Source organism: Mytilus edulis, chromosome 11 (genome assembly GCF_963676685.1).
Source record: "Mytilus edulis chromosome 11, xbMytEdul2.2, whole genome shotgun sequence".
Classification (NCBI taxonomy): domain Eukaryota; kingdom Metazoa; phylum Mollusca; class Bivalvia; order Mytilida; family Mytilidae; genus Mytilus; species Mytilus edulis.
The window spans coordinates 2,405,554-2,430,412 of record NC_092354.1 but is presented as its reverse complement, the minus strand read 5'-3'; the positions used below and the strand labels follow the sequence as shown (position 1 = coordinate 2,430,412).

At 32.1% G+C, this 24,859-nt stretch overlaps 1 protein-coding gene and 2 long non-coding RNA genes across 4 annotated transcripts in view; 1 reads left to right on the top strand and 2 right to left on the bottom strand.

Moving 5' to 3' along the window:
* The window catches only part of LOC139493899 (uncharacterized), a 426,642-nt gene that overhangs the window by 166,125 nt on the left and 235,658 nt on the right, over nucleotides 1-24,859 (bottom strand). The window lies entirely within an intron of this gene.
* Nucleotides 1-24,859, top strand: part of LOC139493895 (uncharacterized) — a 92,535-nt gene that overhangs the window by 11,992 nt on the left and 55,684 nt on the right. For both annotated transcript variants that reach the window (XM_071282059.1, XM_071282060.1), the window contains 3 exons: nucleotides 297-398; nucleotides 2,052-2,153; nucleotides 4,040-4,141. In XM_071282059.1, coding sequence (XP_071138160.1) covers nucleotides 315-398; nucleotides 2,052-2,153; nucleotides 4,040-4,141 — 288 coding nt within the window. In that variant the 5' untranslated portion in view covers nucleotides 297-314. The remainder of the gene's footprint in view (nucleotides 1-296; nucleotides 399-2,051; nucleotides 2,154-4,039; nucleotides 4,142-24,859) is intronic.
* Nucleotides 11,782-23,127, bottom strand: LOC139495041 (uncharacterized). The gene is made up of 11 exons (XR_011657241.1): nucleotides 22,596-23,127; nucleotides 21,785-21,853; nucleotides 20,391-21,025; nucleotides 19,580-19,648; nucleotides 18,185-18,819; nucleotides 17,374-17,442; nucleotides 15,988-16,612; nucleotides 15,177-15,245; nucleotides 13,791-14,415; nucleotides 12,980-13,048; nucleotides 11,782-12,218 (listed from the first exon to the last, which is right to left on the bottom strand). It is a non-coding gene; the product is annotated as an uncharacterized lncRNA (long non-coding RNA).

Genomic DNA, 24,859 nt, shown 5'->3' with positions numbered 1-24,859 from the left:
AGTGGGGTCTTATTTTTCTTGTCTCTTTGTACTGAATCAGAAAATATTACTCGTTTTAATGTTTCTTAAAAAAAGTGTTTTTTTTAACCTGACAGTTCTGATGGAAGTTTTGACATCTCACAATAAAACATGTTGTTTATTTGTTGTTTATTTAGAATATAAATACAAGTGTGACTGGTCATTTTCTTCAGTCTTGACCATTGATTCATGTGATATATATTTTGTTTATATTTATTACACAACATTGTTCAGTTTATGACACAAGTTTTGATGTCTGTTATATGTTTATATTACAGTATGGAAGGACACCATTAATGTTGGCGGCTCTGGGAGGACACCTGGAGGTGGTGACTTACCTAGTCACTCACGGAAGTCAGTTTGAAGCCACAGACACCTTGGTAATGATAGATATAATGACCTTACTCTGACCAAACATCACTTTATACAGAATCTACACAAAATCATGTTGTTAATCAGACAGGTTTAATGGACAACAAATATTTGTTAGAATTATATAAAGTGGGGTCTCATTTTATTCGTAACACAGAACTGAATCAGATAGTTAAGGTTTTATTTTGTTTCTTGACGAAAAATTATTTTGTAAACATCTGATTTTAATGAGAAGTTAAAGAGAACGAGTTGTGTTAACTTCTTTAGTCAGATAATGTTAATTCTACAGATCTAATGTAAAATGTCTTTTAAAAATAATAAATACTTGACAGAATTATATAAAGTGGGGTCTTAATTTTCTTGTCTCTTCGTACTGAATCAGAAAATATAACTCATTTTAATGTTTCTTGAATTTTTTTTATTTTTTTTTAACTTTGATCATTCTACGTAATCATTGTTAATCAGACAGATTTAATGGACAACAAATACTTGATAGAATTATATAAAGTGGGGTCTCATTTTAATTGTCTTGTCCAGCTGAGTCCATTGATATAAATATTGTTTATGTTTCTTGATAAAAGTTTTTTTTTAACCTGACAGTTCTGATGGAAGTTCTGACATCTTACAATAAAACATGTTGTTTATTTGTTGTTTATGTAGAATATGAATAAAAGTGTGACTGGTCATTTTATTCAGTTTTGACCACTGATTCATGTGATATATATTTTGTTTATATTTATTACACAACATTGTCCAGTTTATGACACAAGTTTTGATGTCTGTTATATGTTGATATTACAGTGGGGAAGGACAGCATTAATGTCGGCGGCTCAGGGAGGACACCTGGAGGTGGTGACTAACCTAATCACTCACGGAAGTCAGTTAGAAGTTACAGACTGGGTAAGGATAGATATAATGACCTTACTATGACCAAACACCACTTTATACAGAATCTACACAAAATCATGTTGTTAATCAGACAGATTTAATGGACAACAAATATTTGTTAGAATTATATAAAGTGGGGTCTCATTTTATTCGTAACACAGAACTGAATCAGATAGTTAAGGTTTTATTTTGTTTCTTGACGAAATTTATTTTGTAAAGATCTGATTTTAATGAGAAGTTGATGAAAACGAGTTGTGTTAACATCTTTAGTCAGATAATGTTAATTCTACAGATTTAATGTAAAATATCTTTTAAAAATAACAAATACTTGACAGAATTATATAAAGTGGGGTCTCATTTTTCTTGTCTCTTTGTACTGAATCAGAAAATATAACTCGTTTTAATGTTTCTTGAAAAAAGTTTTTTTTAACTTTTGATCATTCTACTGGACAACAAATATTTATTAGAATTATATAAAGTGGGGTCTCATTTTAATTGTCTTGTCCAGCTGAGTCCACTGATATAAATATTGTTTTTGTTTCTAGAAAAAATGTATTTTTTTATCCTGACAGTTCTAATGGAAGTTCTGACATCTCACAATAAAACATGTTGTTTATTTGTTGTTTATGTAGAATATAAATACAAGTGTGACTGGTCATTTTATTCAGTTTTGACCACTGATTCATGTGATATATATTTTGTTTATATTTATTACACAACATTGTCCAGTTTATGACACAAGTTTTGATGTCTGTTATATGTTGATATTACAGTGGGGAAGGACAGCATTAATGTCGGCGGCTCAGGGGGGACACCTGGAGGTGGTGACTTTCCTAGTCACTCACGGAAGTCAGTTAGAAGCCACAGACACCTTGGTAATGATAGATATAATGACCTTACTGTGACCAAACATAACTTTATACAGAATCTACACAAAATCATGTTGTTAATCAGACAGGTTTAATGGACAACAGATATTTGTTAGAATTATATAAAGTGGGGTCTCATTTTATTCGTAACACAGAACTGAATCAGATAGTTAAGGTTTTATTTTGTTTTCGATGAAAAATTATTTTGTAAACATTAAATTTTAATGAGAAGTTAAAGAGAACAAGTTGTGTAAACATCTTTAGTTAGATAATGTTAATTCTACAGATCTAATGTAAAACATCTTTTAAAAATAACAAATACTTGACAGAATTATATAAAGTGGGGTCTTAATTTTCTTGTCTCTTCGCACTGAATCAGAAAATATTACTCGTTTTAATGTTTCTTGAAAAAAGTATTTTTTAAACTTTTGATCATTGTACTGGACAACAAATATTTATTAGAATTATATAAAGTGGGGTCTGATTTTAATTGCCTTTAGTCAGATAATGTTAATTCTACAGATCTAATGTAAAACATCTTTTAAAAATAACAAATACTTGACAGAATTATATAAAGTGGGGTCTCATTTTTCTTGTCTCTTCGTACTGAATCAGAAAATATAACTCGTTTTAATGTTTCTTTAAAAAAGTTTTTTTTTTTAACTTTCATCATTCTACGTAATCATTGTTAATCAGACAGATTTAATGGACAACAAATATTTGTTACAATTATATAAAGTGGGTTCTGATTTTAATTGTCTTGTCCAGCTGAGTCCATTGATATAAATATTGTTTATGTTTCTAGAAAAAAGTTTTTTTTTATCCTGACAGTTCTGATGGAAGTTCTGACATCTCACAATAAAACATGTTGTTTATTTGTTGTTTATGTAGAATATAAATACAAGTGTAACTGGTCATTTTATTCAGTTTTGACCACTGATTCATATGATATATATTTTGTTTATATTTATTACACAACATTGTCCAGTTTATGACACAAGTTTTGATGTCTGTTATATGTTGATATTACAGTTAGGAATGACACCATTAATGTGTGCGGCTGAGAGAGGACACCTGGAGGTTGTGACTTTCCTGGTCACTCACGGAAGTCAGTTAGAAGTTACATCCACCAGGGTAATGATAGATATAATGACCTTACTCTGACTAAACATCACTTTATACAGAATCTACACAAAATCATGCTGTTAATCAGACAGATTTAATGGACAACATATATTTGTTAGAATTATATAAAGTGGGGTCTCATTTTATTCGTAACACAGAACTGAATCAGATAGTAAACGTTTCATTTTTTTCTTAACGAGAAATTATTTTGTAAACATCTGATTTTAATGAGAAGTTGATGAGAATAAGTTCTGTTAATTTTTTAGTTAGATAATGTTAATTCTGCAGATTTAATGTAAAACATCTTTTAAAAAGAAGAAATACTTGACAGAATTATATAAAGTGGGGTCTTATTTTTCTTGTCTCTTCGTACTGAATCAGAAAATATTACTCGTTTTAATGTTTCTTGAAAAAAGTTTTTTTTCAACTTTGATCATTCTACTGAATCAACATAAAATCATGTTGTTTATCATACATGTTAAATGGACAACACATACTAGTGAGACTTATATAAAGTGAGGGCTGCTATTATTTGACTTGTTATACTTATATAATTAAGAGTATTATTTTTTTTTACCTTTTTTGTTTCACTGAATCAGAAAAAGTGAATTTATATCTTAATCTACCATTTAATAGTTTATACACAAATATAATTGGATATTTTCTTACCTGATGTTATAGTTCTTACATTTGGTAAATTGTTTGACTCCTCTCATGATTTTTTTATCACACACCATTAACATGTTTATAATTTTATATTGTTATAGGATGGACAAACAGCTTTACATTATGCTGCTAAGTATGGACGGATTGATGTAACAAAATGGTTAACAGAGCAAGGATGCAGTCCTTGGGTGAAATCAAAACAGGTAACATTCAGTTTTATTGTTATTAGATAGATAGATATTTTATTCTCTAAAAACTAAATACCAAACAACAGAGACAGATAATAAATGGTAGTTGTGATGGTAAGGTATGGTTGGTGTAAGGTGTGTTGGTGGAAAGTGATTAGATGGTAGTTGTGTCAGTAGTGTATGGTTGGTGTAAGGTGTGTTGGTAGAATGTGATTAGATGGTAGTTGTGTTGGTAGTGTATGATTGGTGTAGGGTGTGTTGGTGGTTTGTGATTAGGTGGTAGTTTTGTTAATAGTGTATGATTGGTGTAGGGTGTGTTGGTGGTTTGTGATTAGGTGGTAGTTTTGTTGGTAGTGTATGATTGGTGTAGGGTGTGTTGGTGAATGTGATTAGATTGTAATTTTGTTAATAGTGTATGATTGGTGTGAGATGTGTTGGTGGAATGTGATTAGATGGTAGTTTTGTTAATAGTGTATGATTGGTGTAGGGTGTGTTGGTGAATGTGATTAGATGGTAATTTTGTTAATAGTGTATGATTGGTTTAAGATCGGATGGTGGAATGTGATTAGATGGTAGTTTTGTTGGTAAGGTATGATCAGTGTAAGGTATGGTTGGTGTAGGGTGTGTTGGTGAATGTGATTAGATGGTAATTTTGTTAATAGTGTATGATTGGTTTAAGATCGGATGGTGGAATGTGATTAGATGGTAGTTTTGTTAATAGTGTATGATTGGTGTAGGGTGTGTTGGTGAATGTGATTAGATGGTAATTTTGTTAATAGTGTATTATTGGTGTAGGGTTTGTTGGTGGAATGTGATTAGATGATAGTTTTGTTAATAGTGTTTGATTGGTGTAGGGTGTGTTGGTAGAATGTGATTAGATGACAGTTTTGTTAATAGTGTAGGATTTGTGTTAGGTGTGTTGGTGGATGTGATTAGATGGTAGTTTTGCTAATAGTGTAGGATTGGTGTAGGGTGTGTTGGTTGAATGTGATTAGATGATAGTTGTGTTGGTAGTGTATGATTGGTGTAAGGTGTGTTAGTGGAATGTGATTAGATCGTAGTTTTGTTAATCGGTTGGTGGAATGTGATTACATGGTAGTTTTGTTAATAATGTATGATTAGTGTAGGGTGTGTTGTTGGAATGTCATACATGTATTGCATGATTGGTGTAGGGTTTGTTGTTGGAATGTCATTAAAATGTAGTTTTTGTCGAGCCTGCAACTTTTGTTGCAGAAAGCTCGACAAAGGGATAGTGATCCGGCGGCGGCGGCGGCGGCGGTGTTAGCTTACTTCTTAAAAGCTTTATATTTTAGAAGGTGGAAGACCTGTATGCTTCATACTTTGTATATATATACCTCATGTTACGAAGTTTCCGTCAGTCACATGTCCAATGTCCTTGACCTCATTTTCATGGTTCAGTGACCACTTGAAAAAAAAGTTAAGATTTTTTGTAATGTTGAATTCTCTCTTATTATAAGTAATAGGATAATTATATTTGATATGTGCGTACCTTGAAAGGTCCTCATGTCTGTCAAACAGTTTTCACTTGACCTCGACCTCATTTCATGGATCAGTGAACAAGGTTAAGTTTTGGTGGTCAAGTCCATATCTCAGATACTACAAGCAATAGGGCTAGTATATTCGGTGTATGGAAGGACTGTAAGGTGTACAAGTCCAACTGGCAGGTGTCATCTGACCTTGACCTCATTTTCATGGTTCAGTGGTTATAGTTAAATTTTTGTGTTTTGGTCTGTTTTTCTCATACTATATGCAATAGGTCTACTATATTTGTTGTATGGAATGATTGTAAGGTGTACCTATCTAGCGGGCAGATGTCATGTGACCTTGACCTCATTTTCATGGTTCAGTGGTCAAAGTTAAGTTTTTGAGTTTTGGTCTTTTTATCTAATACTAGATGCCGTAGGTCATCTATATTTGGTGTATGGAAATATTTTATGATCTTTATGTCAGTCGCGCAGGTTTTATTTGACCGTGACCTCATTTTCACGGTTCATTGCACAGTGTTAAGTTTCTGTGTTTTGGTCTATTTTTCTTAAACTATAAGTAATAGGTCAACTATATATGTTGTATAGAAGCATTGCTAGCTGTACATGTCTGCCTGGCATGGTTCATCTGACCTTAACCTCATTTTCAAGGTTCATTGGTCTTTGTTTAGTTATCTTGGTTAATGTTAAGTTTATGTGACAGTTGTATTAAAGCTTAGCTTTATACTTAGGACTATAAACATAATATCAATGATTAGTATAGAAGGCGAGACATTTCAGCGTGTGCACTCTTGTGTTAATAGTGTTTGATTGGTGTAGGGTGTGTTGATGGAATGGGATTAGAACTTAGTTTTGTTAATAGTGTATGATGGGTGTAGGGTGTGTTGGTGGAATGTGATTAGATAGTAGTTTTGTTAATAGTGTAGGATTGGTGTTAGGTGTGTTGGTGGAATGTGATTAGATGGTAGTTTTGTTAATAGTGTAGGATTGGTGTTAGGTATGTTGGTGGAATGTGATTAGATGGTAGTTTTCGTCGAGCCTACAACTTTTGTTGCAGAAAGCTCGACATAGGGATAGTGATCCGGCGGCGGCTACGGCAGTGGCGTTAGCTCACTTCTTGAAAGCTATATATTTTAGAAGGTGGACTTGACCTCGACCTCATTTCATGGATCAGTGAACAAGGTTAAGTTTTGGTGGTCAAGTCCATATCTCAGATACTATAAGCAATAGAGCTAGTATCAGAGCTCCAGATAAGAATTCACAAATTGGGTTTTTTTACCCACCATTTTCTAGTGTATGATTGGTGTGAGATGTGTTGGTGGAATGTGATTAGATGGTAGTTTTGTTAATAGTGTATGATTGGTGTACGGTGTGTTTCGGAATGGGATTAGATGATAGTTGTGTTGGTAGTGTATGATTGGTGTAGGGTGTGTTGGTGGAATGTGAGTATATGGTAGTTGTGTTGGTAGTGTATGATTGGTGTAGGGTGTGTTGGTGGAATGTGAGTAGATGGTAGTTGTGTCAGAAGTGTATGATTGGTGTAGGGTGTGTTTGTTGAATGTGATTAGATGGTAGTTTTCATCAAAATAGAATAAGAATTTTGACAGCTACTGAACAATGAAGAAATATTATAAAGGGCATACATTTTGAGAGGACATATTCGTCTACGATAAATAAAAACTCCTTTACTGTAACGTAGTATATACAGAAGGGCAAAATACATTGAAAGATGGTACACTCCTACATTTTGTACACACATGTACTTATATTCTTGCATTACTATACAGTGTTGTAACTTTTAAAGGATTACATTAAAAGCAGGAGATATCGTTTTTTGTTTTTGACATAAACAAATATTACAGTGTGTTTTGTCTCGCTCCCCTCGGTGAAATTATAATATTTGCATGCCCTTACTTAGATCTGACCTTAAGAAAATTTTCCATTAGAATATGAAAAAGAGACTCAAGAGGTGAGAAGAATGATGTTTTAAACTTTCGCATACCTTTCTTTTAATGAAATTTTAGGATTTTAGAAGAAAAAGATATTTATCCATACAATCAAAATCTTCTTAACCCATGGCCAATACATGTATTTTCAGAAAAAAATAAAATAAAATAAAACATTATGTTTTGTTTATATACCCTTAAAACTCGAACACTTCTGTTTCAAATTGGACAATGTTTTGTTTTTTGTTTTTACTGTTGAAATTAGTTGTTATGTTAAAATAAACAATTATTGACCTTAAGCGATGTACTATTGTTGACCATTCGAGATTCTTTTTTTTTCGAACCCGTCTTCAGCTGAATTTGTGATCATAGTTTAAAAAGCTCGCATTACACCTGTATCCTAGCCTCGTACAAATACAGCTGATATTTAATGACACTAAACAGTTTTCTATGTTTTAAGAATTTAGGCATATACAGGTTCATAATATTATTATCCTCAAAAACAATTGTGTGCATTTTAACCAAAAACTGAATAATTCGCGTCTGAAACACAAATTAAAACAAAGCTATCAAATCAAATTGGAATTATGGGTAATATGAGAACACAACGGGTGCCACATGTGGAACAGGATATGCTTACCCTTCCTGAACGCGTGAGATCTCCCAAGTTTTTGGTGTGGTTTGTGTTGCTCAGTCCTTGTTTCCTATGTTGTGTTCTGTGAACTATTTTTTGTCTGTTTATCTAATTCTTTTTTATCTTTTGCCCCTATTTTTAAGTGCAATATTTCCACAATGAATAATTTGGGGTTCTAATGATGAACTGGTTAGTTGTTTTTTAGGGGAGAGGGGAGGGGAGTATACATCTTATATGCAGTATAGTGATGTTTGGCAGTAATTACTGAAAAGTTGTATGTTTAGTAAAACTGCGAAGACGGAATCATGTACTTTTCAAGTAAGTTACTCACGTGCATGCGATAACTTAACAAAGGTTAAGGGACTTTTATTCTGAAAATGATCCTAGTAAGATCAGTTTCACATTTAACGGTGCATGTCTAATCTAAAAATCTGAACTATTAAATCAAGCGATAATTCCCGAAAGTTCATCAAAATTGTTGAGGCTTACGATTGATAAGCAGTGACCATGCAGACATGGACACACACTCACCCGATTAAGTTTTTGCGTTCACATGTACAGCAATATGAGAATCATATAAATAAAAAAAAAAAAATTATATTTACAAGACAACGTTATTTACAATGACACATTAAAAGATTTTAAAACGGACTACGGCTGTGTTTTGGGTTGCAGTAATTTATTTACAATCTCAAATACTCCTGGTTTTAATTGTACCATTACAGCTAATTTCCTAATGCTTGTAGAGTAAAATTTTAGTTGGCTTGCTTGCTTTGTTTGTATAAACCTTACTAGCTCAAGCACTATTATAAAGATCGACTTGTATATGTTATATTAAAATTTGATTGAAAGTTATCCCAATCCCAATTGTCAATATACAAACAAAGCAATCAAACTTACCAAAGTCTTACCCTGCATAAATAAAGAAATTAGCTGTAATTGTCACGAAGAAGTACTTGTATTCACGCTAAGGTTGTCCACTTAACGGGAAGAATAAATTAGATAGATAAGCGGGTTCTCAATTCGTGTACATAGTATAATACTATTAAGTCATTAATTAAGAAGTCAATTAACACCTTAGCCATGTGGAATACTGGTTTTCATTTTACTTGTACAATCTTACTAACCATGCAGATGCAAGTTTATGCCTTTTTCTACTTACAGTTACTGTAAATGGGCGACCATTTGATTAATTTATTCAATTCTTGTACACAATTATTTCCTGCATTTTGTGTTGTCGATAATTCCCTTTCATCAACCAGGCCTTGGACCGAATTATTTATTAGTTCCTACTAGTATATTACTTTTCTACTCGGTAATTACAGAATATTCGATTACATGTTTTTCATGATATGAAAAATGACAAAAGTTAAAAATATGTAGAAAATGTATCTTGCCTCTGGCACGTACTGAACCTCTGCTTAGACGAAGTCGATCTTGAACATAGCCGCTAGAAATTAAAATGGTATCAAAAGATTGTATTTTAGTCTGGTATTTGAAAATTGAAGATAAATCTGTAATTCCATGAATTCTGATACGTATTTTAAAACTGCCTTATATCATGTATATCGATCTCACTCCATTGTTTTCGGACTTTCTTAAACATCACTGAATCAGAGATAAATGTACAAACAAATAAGAAGATGTGGTATAAGTTCCAATGACACAACTCTCCATTCAAGTAACAATGTATAAAGAATTAACAATTACAGGTCAAGTCAAATTACTCTCTGCAATACGGAGACAGGGCTATGTCTACTACAATTTACAGGAAAATGTTCATTTTATGTTATATGTCATGTATGCTTAACAGGATAAAACCCATGGTGCCTCCATTTTTCTGTTGGTATTCTGGATGCATTTTATAAGAGCTATCTTGCCACATTTTTATTTGAAATTCTATCATTCATTTTACCTTCAAATATTCATATAATGATACCCTTTCCGTGTATAATCCATACAAACTGTTTCATATTTTCAGTCTGTAGCTTGAAAACAAACTCGGTGACCTATCATTGTGTTTCATTTTTATGCCCCACCTACGATAGTAGAGGGGCATTATGTTTTCTGGTCTGTGGCTTCGTTCGTCCGTCTGTGCATCCGTTGGTCCGTCCGTCCAGGTTAAACTATTTGGTCAAGGTAGTTTTCGATGAAGCTGAAGTCCAATCAACTTGACACTTAGTACACTTGTTGCTTATGATATGATCTTTTTAATTTTAAAACCAAATTAGACTTTTGACCCCAATTTCACGGTCCACTGAACATAGAAAATGAAAGTGGGAGTTTCAGGTTAAAGTTTTTGGTCAAGGTGATTTTTGATGAAGCTGAAGTCCAATCAACTTGAAACTTAGTACACTTGTTGCTTATGATATGATCTTTTTAATTTTATAGCCAAATTAGACTTTTGACCCCAATTTCACGGTCCACTAAACATAGAAAATGAAAGCGGGAGTTTTATGTTAAAGTTTTTAGTCCAGGTAGTTTTTGATCAAATTGAAGTCCAATCAACTTGAAACTTAGTACGTATGTTCCCTATAGTATAATCTTTCTAATTTTAATGCCAAATTAGATTATTACTCAATTTCACGGTCCATAAAACATGGTAAAGGATAGTGCGAGTGGGGCATCCATGTACTTTGGACACATTCTTGTTAACATATCATAATATAAACTACATCTTTGACAAAGAATATAACGAAAAATTCTATCAAATTTGATACTACCATTAGTGAAAATTTCTATTATCAAGTAGTGCCGATAACGTGTCCTTGTACCTATAAAATTTCATGCAAAAGTCACCATAACAGTTACCTGTTTTGTTTAAAAGATAATTAAAAGTTCGGGTCTATGATACTAAACCTATGCACGGTAACCCTTTGTATATAAGAAAAAAATGTAAAAAAATATTTAAGAAAAACTGCAAATGGATACTGGAACAGAACTGAAATTAATGTAACTTTGGTGTTTTGGTTGTTTTCTTTTTAACAAAATATTACTCTTTTCGCGAAAAATGAAATTGATACTTATCGATGTAGCGCAGTAAGCAAAAGAAAGCAATTGACAGATTGATGCTTTTTTTAACCCATCTCATTCATAAACACAACTGTTATGAAGTCTTTACAGCAACAGGATGACTTATTTTATGGTTTTAATTGTTTTATTTCGGAACCTTCTGAGAGCTTACTATTCGGTATGGATTTCCTGTATGATGACTTATGGTTGCTTTCATCTGTCATTTACTCTGGTTAATAGTTCTCTCGTTTGCAATCATACAACATATTTTTTTTATTTTAAATTTATGTCATTCTCTGTATTAACGATCAAGCTATTCATTCTGAGTATATAAAATTAACGAATATTAATTATATGTCATTTTGATGTACTCTTGTAATTATCGCGGGATTTAAACTCAAACGTGCATAGGATTTCGAGACGTTGACCTTTAATAATTCACATCTGGGTCAAAATCTTTAATTGTTTTTACATAGGCGGTAATGGTAACGTTTTTTCCTGTAGCTCAGTCCATATCGTTAACTTGGATATGTATGATAGCTTGTTTCGAAGCTGTGACATTTTCACATTATGTGGTTAAATTTTCGGGGTACGAAGTGAGATTACTTTTTCCGTAAATTAGCAAACCCCGAACATCCTGTTGTGATGCGGCTCCTTGTGGTAAAATATCCCCTTTTTAACACAATAAGTTCTTTGAAAATTTAATACTTTGAACACATTCAATAGCTCCATAGTTTTTACACATTTATTCTATGCTCCTCTACTTTCCTAATCACCACAAATAATTAAGTTCAGTCATTTGCTAAAAATAGAAACATGTCCAATATCACTACACAGAGATTTTTTTCTTTTCACGTGACTTTTGAGTTCCTCATTTCAAGGCGCATTAGGGATGTTGTCCCATAATGTAATCCATACTTCTGATTTTTCCAAATATTTTTATGTGATCTTCATCGGTATAATATTCTGAATAAATCTTTGTTTTTTGTCCATTTCTGAAAAAAAATAAAGTTGTTTTAGCACTATAAGGCAATGACACTTTCGTCGCTATATTCATTTATTTTGAATACAATGAGTATGTATAAGTAATTTCTTCCAGATTACCTCCACTAGTCAAATCAAGGACAAAACTTCTGATTATAACCTTTAATTACAATACACAGACCCTGATAAAGCATGCTATAAAATTTTCTTGTGCCTTAAAGTGCATTTTGACAGAGAAATTATGCAAAACTGAAGGTTTTATAAAAAAAACAACACCAAAATAATTATTCTTACTAGTGGAAATCTTGTATTTAATACTGTTGAAACCGCTCTAAACTACTGGGAAAGTCATCTGTATCATATAATTAGAGTGCAATATAGTGCAAATTTTCAAAACTTGTCCTTTCACATAATTCCATTTGAGAAAAAATGTTTTTTACATGTTTTTCAGTGAAAACCTTTTATCAGTGAGAAATCCACATGAGGTCTTAACGGAAACATTGTGACATCACATGTATTATGGCGTCATTAAATAACGACAGATCAAAATAGCGCTGAATATAGTTTGCAGTGTTACACGAGAAACAGTTGCCGCAAGATTTAACTCGAAATATTGAGTCCAAACGATCTGTAACTAAGCCTTTTCATTTAATACCAAGACCATAGCAACAGTTTTCATATTAGCATATTTTTAACATACCGACTGTAATTTTAATTGCATAAATACCAGAAATAAACAATTAGAGCTTGATTAATAAAACAAAATGCTTACCAGTTATTCAGGACTTTTCAAAACCTCTATTTTGCCATCTCAGGTTGAAAAATAATGATATGTCTGGAACTGAAATAAGACAAAAAAAATATACTCAGGCTGTGTTATCATTTGAATTAAATACAAAGTATTATTGAGAGAGAAAAATCTATTCTTGAAAGTTTAATCACAAAGAAATACAAATGCTTCTCCCTTGTGGCTTAGCCACCTTCATTTAAACCTTTTGTATTAGAACCATGGGTAGTAGCTAACTAGCTTAATAGTTGAATAGGTGCAGAAATATTGTTTTCAAGAAGGTTTGACCCTCCCCCTTTTTCACTGAGAAATGACAATATCCTTTGTTTTGCTCATGTGCATTAAAATAATAATTCATGATTTTCTAAAAACATGTAACTGTTTTTGTCGGTTTTTTTGTGCATATGATATCTACTGACGAGGGGTCAAATCATTGGATAAAGGCACATGCGATGATGAATCTCACATTACTCGTATAAAGTGTGTTATCTCCCTTGATTATCAGGTATTCCTGTAGACCAGAGTGATATTACATAACAAAGACTATATTGTGTCATGTTTACTTACAATTTAATAATATTTAAAAGTTATTTCTTGCCTTTTCAATGTAGTAAACACATTCCTTTTGAACTCTCGGAAGTAAACAAATTTATGATTGTGCCTAAAACAAGTGTTCAGCCCCGTGCTAGTGATGCATTTTAAAAGCGAAAATTTTCTTGAGTTTTTGCTGATCTTTATCAATAACATTTAGCTTAAACAATTTATAATATCTAGGTATAAATAAAAAACTACTTACCATCATTTTCGGTGGTGTACAAGGTGAAATCATCCATAAATCAGTCTGACAACCTCTGGAATTGAGCTTCTAATTTGGGTCAAAATCTTTAATTGTTTTTACATAGGCGGTAATGGTAACGTTTTTTCCTGTAGCTCAGTCCATATCGTTAACTTGGATATGTATGATAGCTTGTTTCGAAGCTGTGACATTTTCACATATGTGGTTAAATTTTCGGGGTACGAAGTGAGATTACTTTTTCCGTAAATTAGCAAACCCCGAACATCCTGTTGTGATGCGGCTCCTTGTGGTAAAATATCCCATTTTTAACACAATAAGTTCTTTGAAAATTTAATACTTTGAACACATTCAATAGCTCCATAGTTTTTACACATTTATTCTATGTTCCTCTACTTTCCTAATCACCACAAATAATTAAGTTCAGTCATTTGCTAAAAATAGAAACATGTCCAATATCACTACACAGAGATTTTTTTCTTTTCACGTGACTTTTGAGTTCCTCATTTCAAGGCGCATTAGGGATGTTGTCCCATAATGTAATCCATACTTCTGATTTTTCCAAATATTTTTATGTGATCTTCATCGGTATAATATTCTGAATAAATCTTTGTTTTTTTGTCCATTTCTGAAAAAAAATAAAGTTGTTTTAGCACTATAAGGCAATGACACTTTCGTCGCTATATTCATTTATTTTGAATACAATGAGTATGTATAAGTAATTTCTTCCAGATTACCTCCACTAGTCAAATCAAGGACAAAACTTCTGATTATAACCTTTAATTACAATACACACACCCTGATAAAGTATGCTATAAAATTTTCTTGTGCCTTAAAGTGCACGTTGACAGAGAAATTATGCAAAACTGAAGGTTTTATAAAAAAAACAACACCAAAATAATTATTCTTACTAGTGGAAATCTTGTATTTAATACTGTTGAAACCGCTCTAAACTACTGGGAAAGTCATCTGTATCATATAATTAGAGTGCAATATAGTGCAAATTTTCAAAACTTGTCCTTTCACATAATTCCATTTGAGAAAAAATGTTTTTTACATGTTTTTCAGTGAAAACCTTTTATCAGTGAGAAATCCACATGAGGTCTTAACGGAAACATTGTGACATCACATGTATTATGGCGTCATTAAATAACGACAGATCAAAATAGCGCTGAATATAGTTTGCAGTGTTACACGAGAAACAGTTGCCGCAAGATTTAACTCGAAATATTGAGTCCAAACGATCTGTAACTAAGCCTTTTCATTTAATACCAAGACCATAGCAACAGTTTTCATATTAGCATATTTTTAACATACCGACTGTAATTTTAATTGCATAAATACCAGAAATAAACAATTAGAGCTTGATTAATAAAACAAAATGCTTACCAGTTATTCAGGACTTTTCAAAACCTCTATTTTGCCATCTCAGGTTGAAAAATAATGATATGTCTGGAACTGAAATAAGACAAAAAAAATATACTCAGGCTGTGTTATCATTTGATTTAAATACAAAGTATTATTGAGAGAGAAAAATCTATTCTTGAAAGTTTAATCACAAAGAAATACAAATGCTTCTCCCTTGTGGCTTAGCCACCTTCATTTAAACCTTTTGTATTAGAACCATGGGTAGTAGCTAACTAGCTTAATAGTTGAATAGGTGCAGAAATATTGTTTTCAAGAAGGTTTGACCCTCCCCCTTTTTCACTGAGAAATGACAATATCCTTTGTTTTGCTCATGTGCATTAAAATAATAATTCATGATTTTCTAAAAACATGTAACTGTTTTTGTCTGTTTTTTTGTGCATATGATATCTACTGACGAGGGGTCAAATCATTGGATAAAGGCACATGCGATGATGAATCTCACATTACTCGTATAAAGTGTGTTATCTCCCTTGATTATCAGGTATTCCTGTAGACCAGAGTGATATTACATAACAAAGACTATATTGTGTCATGTTTACTTACAATTTAATAATATTTAAAAGTTATTTCTTGCCTTTTCAATGTAGTAAACACATTCCTTTTGAACTCTCGGAAGTAAACAAATTTATGATTGTGCCTAAAACAAGTGTTCAGCCCCGTGCTAGTGATGCATTTTAAAAGCGAAAATTTTCTTGAGTTTTTGCTGATCTTTATCAATAACATTTAGCTTAAACAATTTATAATATCTAGGTATAAATAAAAAACTACTTACCATCATTTTCGGTGGTGTACAAGGTGAAATCATCCATAAATCAGTCTGACAACCTCTGGAATTGAGCTTCTAATTTGGGTCAAAATCTTTAATTGTTTTTACATAGGCGGTAATGGTAACGTTTTTTCCTGTAGCTCAGTCCATATCGTTAACTTGGATATGTATGATAGCTTGTTTCGAAGCTGTGACATTTTCACATATGTGGTTAAATTTTCGGGGTACGAAGTGAGATTACTTTTTCCGTAAATTAGAAAACCCCGAACATCCTGTTGTGATGCGGCTCCTTGTGGTAAAATATCCCATTTTTAACACAATAAGTTCTTTGAAAATTTAATACTTTGAACACATTCAATAGCTCCATAGTTTTTACACATTTATTCTATGTTCCTCTACTTTCCTAATCACCACAAATAATTAAGTTCAGTCATTTGCTAAAAATAGAAACATGTCCAATATCACTACACAGAGATTTTTTTCTTTTCACGTGACTTTTGAGTTCCTCATTTCAAGGCGCATTAGGGATGTTGTCCCATAATGTAATCCATACTTCTGATTTTTCCAAATATTTTTATGTGATCTTCATCGGTATAATATTCTGAATAAATCTTTGTTTTTTTGTCCATTTCTGAAAAAAAATAAAGTTGTTTTAGCACTATAAGGCAATGACACTTTCGTCGCTATATTCATTTATTTTGAATACAATGAGTATGTATAAGTAATTTCTTCCAGATTACCTCCACTAGTCAAATCAAGGACAAAACTTCTGATTATAACCTTTAATTACAATACACAGACCCTGATAAAGCATGCTATAAAATTTTCTTGTGCCTTAAAGTGCATTTTGACAGAGAAATTATGCAAAACTGAAGGTTTTATAAAAAAAACAACACCAAAATAATTATTCTTACTAGTGGAAATCTTGTATTTAATACTGTTGAAACCGCTCTAAACTACTGGGAAAGTCATCTGTATCATATAATTAGAGTGCAATATAGTGCAAATTTTCAAAACTTGTCCTTTCACATAATTCCATTTGAGAAAAAATGTTTTTTACATGTTTTTCAGTGAAAACCTTTTATCAGTGAGAAATCCACATGAGGTCTTAACGGAAACATTGTGACATCACATGTATTATGGCGTCATTAAATAACGACAGATCAAAATAGCGCTGAATATAGTTTGCAGTGTTACACGAGAAACAGTTGCCGCAAGATTTAACTCGAAATTTTGAGTCCAAACGATCTGTAACTAAGCCTTTTCATTTAATACCAAGACCATAGCAACAGTTTTCATATTAGCATATTTTTAACATACCGACTGTAATTTTAATTGCATAAATACCAGAAATAAACAATTAGAGCTTGATTAATAAAACAAAATGCTTACCAGTTATTCAGGACTTTTCAAAACCTCTATTTTGCCATCTCAGGTTGAAAAATAATGATATGTCTGGAACTGAAATAAGACAAAAAAAATATACTCAGGCTGTGTTATCATTTGATTTAAATACAAAGTATTATTGAGAGAGAAAAATCTATTCTTGAAAGTTTAATCACAAAGAAATACAAATGCTTCTCCCTTGTGGCTTAGCCACCTTCATTTAAACCTTTTGTATTAGAACCATGGGTAGTAGCTAACTAGCTTAATAGTTGAATAGGTGCAGAAATATTGTTTTCAAGAAGGTTTGACCCTCCCCCTTTTTCACTGAGAAATGACAATATCCTTTGTTTTGCTCATGTGCATTAAAATAATAATTCATGATTTTCTAAAAACATGTAACTGTTTTTGTCTGTTTTTTTGTGCATATGATATCTACTGACGAGGGGTCAAATCATTGGATAAAGGCACATGCGATGATGAATCTCACATTACTCGTATAAAGTGTGTTATCTCCCTTGATTATCAGGTATTCCTGTAGACCAGAGTGATATTACATAACAAAGACTATATTGTGTCATGTTTACTTACAATTTAATAATATTTAAAAGTTATTTCTTGCCTTTTCAATGTAGTAAACACATTCCTTTTGAACTCTCGGAAGTAAACAAATTTATGATTGTGCCTAAAACAAGTGTTCAGCCCCGTGCTAGTGATGCATTTTAAAAGCGAAAATTTTCTTGAGTTTTTGCTGATCTTTATCAATAACATTTAGCTTAAACAATTTATAATATCTAGGTATAAATAAAAAACTACTTACCATCATTTTCGGTGGTGTACAAGGTGAAATCATCCATAAATCAGTCTGACAACCTCTGGAATTGAGCTTCTAATTTGGGTCAAAATCTTTAATTGTTTTTACATAGGCGGTAATGGTAACGTTTTTTCCTATAGCTCAGTCCATATCGTTAACTTGGATATGTATGATAGCTTGTTTCGAAGCTTTGACATTTTCACATATGTGGTTAAATTTTCGGGGTACGAAGTGAGATTACTTTTTCCGTAAATTAGCAAACCCCGAACATCCTGTTGTGATGCGGCTCCTTGTGGTAAAATATCCCCTTTTTAACACAATAAGTTCTTTGAAAATTTAATACTTTGAACACATTCAATAGCTCCATAGTTTTTACACATTTATTCTATGTTCCTCTACTTTCCTAATCACCACAAACAATTAAGTTCAGTCATTTGCTAAAAATAGAAACATGTCCAATTACTCCAATATCACTACACAGAGATTTTTTTCTTTACACGTGACTTTTGAGTTCCTCATTTCAAGGCGCATTAGGGATGTTGTCCCATATTGTAATCCATACTTCTGATTTTTCCAAATATTTTTATGTGATCTTCATCGGTATAATATTCTGAATAAATCTTTTTTTTTTTTGTCCATTTCTGAAAAAAAATAAAGTTGTTTTAGCACTATAAGGCAATGACACTTTCGTCGCTATATTCATTTATTTTGAATACAATGAGTATGTATAAGTAATTTCTTCCAGATTACCTCCACTAGTCAAATCAAGGACAAAACTTCTGATTATAACCTTTAATTACAATACACAGACCCTGATAAAGCATTCTATAAAATTTTCTTGTGCCTTAAAGTGCATTTTGACAGAGAAATTATGCAAAACTGAAGGTTTTATAAAAAAAACAACACCAAAATAATTATTCTTACTAGTGGAAATCTGTATTTAATACTGTTGAAACCGCTCTAAACTACTGGGAAAGTCATCTGTATCATATAATTAGAGTGCAATAAAGTGCAAATTTTCAAAACTTGTCCTTTCACATAATTCCATTTGAGAAAAAATGTTTTTTACATGTTTTTCAGTGAAAACCTTTTATCAGTGAGAAATCCACATGAGGTCTTAACGGAAACATTGTGACATCACATGTATTATGGCGTCATTAAATAACGACAGATCAAAATAGCGCTGAATATAGTTTGCAGTGTTACACGAGAAACAGTTGCCGCAAGATTTAACTCGAAATATTGAGTCCAAACGATCTGTAACTAAGCCTTTTCATTTAATACCAAGACCATAGCAACAGTTTTCATATTAGCATATTTTTAACATACCGACTGTAATTTTAATTGCATAAATACCAGAAATAAACAATTAGAGCTTGATTAATAAAACAAAATGCTTACCAGTTATTCAGGACTTTTCAAAACCTCTAGTTTGCCATCTCAGGTTGAAAAATAATGATATGTCTGGAACTGAAATAAGACAAAAAAAATATACTCAGGCTGTGTTATCATTTGATTTAAATACAAAGTATTATTGAGAGAGAAAAATCTATTCTTGAAAGTTTAATCACAAAGAAATACAAATGCTTCTCCCTTGTGGCTTAGCCACCTTCATTTAAACCTTTTGTATTAGAACCATGGGTAGTAGCTAACTAGCTTAATAGTTGAATAGGTGCAGAAATATTGTTTTCAAGAAGGTTTGACCCTCCCCCTTTTTCACTGAGAAATGACAATATCCTTTGTTTTGCTCATGTGCATTAAAATAATAATTCATGATTTTCTAAAAACATGTAACTGTTTTTGTCTGTTTTTTTGTGCATATGATATCTACTGACGAGGGGTCAAATCATTGGATAAAGGCACATGCGATGATGAATCTCACATTACTCGTATAAAGTGTGTTATCTCCCTTGATTATCAGGTATTCCTGTAGACCAGAGTGATATTACATAACAAAGACTATATTGTGTCATGTTTACTTACAATTTAATAATATTTAAAAGTTATTTCTTGCCTTTTCAATGTAGTAAACACATTCCTTTTGAACTCTCGGAAGTAAACAAATTTATGATTGTGCCTAAAACAAGTGTTCAGCCCCGTGCTAGTGATGCATTTTAAAAGCGAAAATTTTCTTGAGTTTTTGCTGATCTTTATCAATAACATTTAGCTTAAACAATTTATAATATCTAGGTATAAATAAAAAACTATTTACCATCATTTTCGGTGGTGTACAAGGTGAAATCATCCATAAATCAGTCTGACAACCTCTGGAATTGAGCTTCTAATTTGGGTCAAAATCTTTAATTGTTTTTACATAGGCGGTAATGGTAACGTTTTTTCCTGTAGCTCAGTCCATATCGTTAACTTGGATATGTATGATAGCTTGTTTCGAAGCTGTGATATTTTCACATATGTGGTTAAATTTTCGGGGTACGAAGTGAGATTACTTTTTCCGTAAATTAGCAAACCCCGAACATCCTGTTGTGATGCGGCTCCTTGTGGTAAAATATCCCCTTTTTAACACAATAAGTTCTTTGAAAATTTAATACTTTGAACACATTCAATAGCTCCATAGTTTTTACACATTTATTCTATGTTCCTCTACTTTCCTAATCACCACAAACAATTAAGTTCAGTCATTTGCTAAAAATAGAAACATGTCCAATTACTCCAATATCACTACACAGAGATTTTTTTCTTTACACGTGACTTTTGAGTTCCTCATTTCAAGGCGCATTAGGGATGTTGTCCCATATTGTAATCCATACTTCTGATTTTTCCAAATATTTTTATGTGATCTTCATCGGTATAATATTCTGAATAAATCTTTTTTTTTTTTGTCCATTTCTGAAAAAGATAAAGTTGTTTTAGCACTATAAGGCAATGACACTTTCGTCGCTATATTCATTTATTTTGAATACAATGAGTATGTATAAGTAATTTCTTCCAGATTACCTCCACTAGTCAAATCAAGGACAAAACTTCTGATTATAACCTTTAATTACAATACACAGACCCTGATAAAGCATTCTATAAAATTTTCTTGTGCCTTAAAGTGCATTTTGACAGAGAAATTATGCAAAACTGAAGGTTTTATAAAAAAAACAACACCAAAATAATTATTCTTACTAGTGGAAATCTGTATTTAATACTGTTGAAACCGCTCTAAACTACTGGGAAAGTCATCTGTATCATATAATTAGAGTGCAATAAAGTGCAAATTTTCAAAACTTGTCCTTTCACATAATTCCATTTGAGAAAAAATGTTTTTTACATGTTTTTCAGTGAAAACCTTTTATCAGTGAGAAATCCACATGAGGTCTTAACGGAAACATTGTGACATCACATGTATTATGGCGTCATTAAATAACGACAGATCAAAATAGCGCTGAATATAGTTTGCAGTGTTACACGAGAAACAGTTGCCGCAAGATTTAACTCGAAATATTGAGTCCAAACGATCTGTAACTAAGCCTTTTCATTTAATACCAAGACCATAGCAACAGTTTTCATATTAGCATATTTTTAACATACCGACTGTAATTTTAATTGCATAAATACCAGAAATAAACAATTAGAGCTTGATTAATAAAACAAAATGCTTACCAGTTATTCAGGACTTTTCAAAACCTCTAGTTTGCCATCTCAGGTTGAAAAATAATGATATGTCTGGAACTGAAATAAGACAAAAAAAATATACTCAGGCTGTGTTATCATTTGATTTAAATACAAAGTATTATTGAGAGAGAAAAATCTATTCTTGAAAGTTTAATCACAAAGAAATACAAATGCTTCTCCCTTGTGGCTAAGCCACCTTCATTTAAACCTTTTGTATTAGAACCATGGGTAGTAGCTAACTAGCTTAATAGTTGAATAGGTGCAGAAATATTGTTTTCAAGAAGGTTTGACCCTCCCCCTTTTTCACTGAGAAATGACAATATCCTTTGTTTTGCTCATGTGCATTAAAATAATAATTCATGATTTTCTAAAAACATGTAACTGTTTTTGTCTGTTTTTTTGTGCATATGATATCTACTGACGAGGGGTCAAATCATTGGATAAAGGCACATGCGATGATGAATCTCACATTACTCGTATAAAGTGTGTTATCTCCCTTGATTATCAGGTATTCCTGTAGACCAGAGTGATATTACATAACAAAGACTATATTGTGTCATGTTTACTTACAATTTAATAATATTTAAAAGTTATTTCTTGCCTTTTCAATGTAGTAAACACATTCCTTTTGAACTCTCGGAAGTAAACAAATTTATGATTGTGCCTAAAACAAGTGTTCAGCCCCGTGCTAGTGATGCATTTTAAAAGCGAAAATTTTCTTGAGTTTTTGCTGATCTTTATCAATAACATTTAGCTTAAACAATTTATAATATCTAGGTATAAATAAAAAACTATTTACCATCATTTTCGGTGGTGTACAAGGTGAAATCATCCATAAATCAGTCTGACAACCTCTGGAATTGAGCTTCTAATTTGGGTCAAAATCTTTAATTGTTTTTACATAGGCGGTAATGGTAACGTTTTTTCCTGTAGCTCAGTCCATATCGTTAACTTGGATATGTATGATAGCTTGTTTCGAAGCTGTGATATTTTCACATATGTGGTTAAATTTTCGGGGTACGAAGTGAGATTACTTTTTCCGTAAATTAGCAAACCCCGAACATCCTGTTGTGATGCGGCTCCTTGTGGTAAAATATCCCCTTTTTAACACAATAAGTTCTTTGAAAATTTAATACTTTGAACACATTCAATAGCTCCATAGTTTTTACACATTTATTCTATGTTCCTCTACTTTCCTAATCACCACAAATAATTAAGTTCAGTCATTTGCTAAAAATAGAAACATGTCCAATATCACTACACAGAGATTTTTTCTTTACACGTGACTTTTGAGTTCCTCATTTCAAGGCGCATTAGGGATGTTGTCCCATCTATACAAACTGAACCCCTGTTGTGTTCACCTCGAAGTGGGAAGCTACATGTAAAGATGGAAAGGCGGACCAGTTTAACATCTATAAGTCATTTTGTCTCTGATGGATAGTTGTTTCTTGCAAAATATAGCTTTTTATTCGTTTTCTCGTCCTCAATTATACGGTATAACTATTTGCTATCATAGGTTCCGAACACTGACCAGTCGATAAAATGCAACTGTACTATTTGTCTAAGGTTTTACACGAGTTTGCGACGAAGCATATTGTATATTATTCCATATTGCTAAAACTTTAGTAGGTTTTTTCTATATGAATTGGATTTTGAATAAATAAGCATATTCACCTGCGAAAAAGAATATTCACCGCGCAAAAAGTCGCGTGATTTTACGTGTATAATTTTGGTAAAAAAACGTTTGATGTACAATTGATTTTGGTAAATATTTTCCTTTACATACATTTCTACCGTTGGCCTCAGTGAATATCAGTTTTTCAAAAGTCAATAAAACCACACATTTACCTCACCAAAAGACAGTAATTGTATAATATTCATTGAATATTCTTTTCTTAGTATAATTGAGATTTTTTTTATCCCAGTTTGATATTAATATTTCTTATAAAATGTGATATATATGAATTAACGAAAATTCATAACTCTAACTACATTTTTTGAACTCTGCACTTTCAACTAAATATGACTTTTTGTCCTTACTGACACTACAGTACAATTTTTTAGTTGATTTGCTGTAAAATTTCAGTCAAGTGAGCTTTTCTCATCACTTGGCGTCCAGCGTCTGTAAACTTTTACAAAAATCTTCTCCTCTGAAACTACTGGGCCAAATTTAACCAAACTTGGCCACAATCATCCTTGGGGTATTTAGTTTAAAAAATATGTCCGATGACCTGGCCATCAAACGAAGATGGCTGCCATGGGTAAAAATAGAACACATGGGTAAAATGTATATTTTGGCTTATATCTTTAAAACAAAAGCATTTAGAGCAAATCTGACGGGGGTTAAATTGTTGATCAGGTCAAGATCTATCTACCCTGAAATTTTTAGATGAATTGGACAACCTGTTGTTAGGTTGCTGGCCCTGAATTAGTAATTTTAAGGAAATTTTGCAGTTTTCATACGACCGCAAAAATTGAAAATTTTTTGGTAGTATATTGGTATCACGTTGGCGTCGTCGGCAGTGTCTTTGTCGTCAGCGGCGTCGTTTAGTTTTCGCACTCTAACTTTAGTAAAAGTGAATAGAAATCTATTAAATTTCAACACAAGGTTTATGACCACAAAAGGAAGGTTGAGATTGATTTTGGGAGTTTTGGTCCCAATATTTTAAGAATTAAGGGCCAAAAAGGGCCCAAATAAGCATTTTCTTGGTTTTCGAACTATAACTTTAGTTTAAGTAAATAGAAATCTATGAAATTTTGACACAAGGTTTATAACCACAAAAGGAAGGTTGGGATTGATTTTGGAAGTTTTGGTTCTAACAGTTTAGGAATTAGGGACCAAAAAAGGACCCAAATAAGCATTATTTTTTGTTTTTGCACAATAACTTTAGTATAAGTAAATAGAAATCAATGCCATTTAAACACGAGGTTTATGACCACAAAAGGAAGGTTTGGATTGATTTTGAGAGTTGAGGTCCCAACAGTTTAGGAATTAGGGGCCAAAAAGGGGCCCAAAAAAGCATTATTCTTGGTTTTCACACCATAACTTTAGTATAAGTAAAT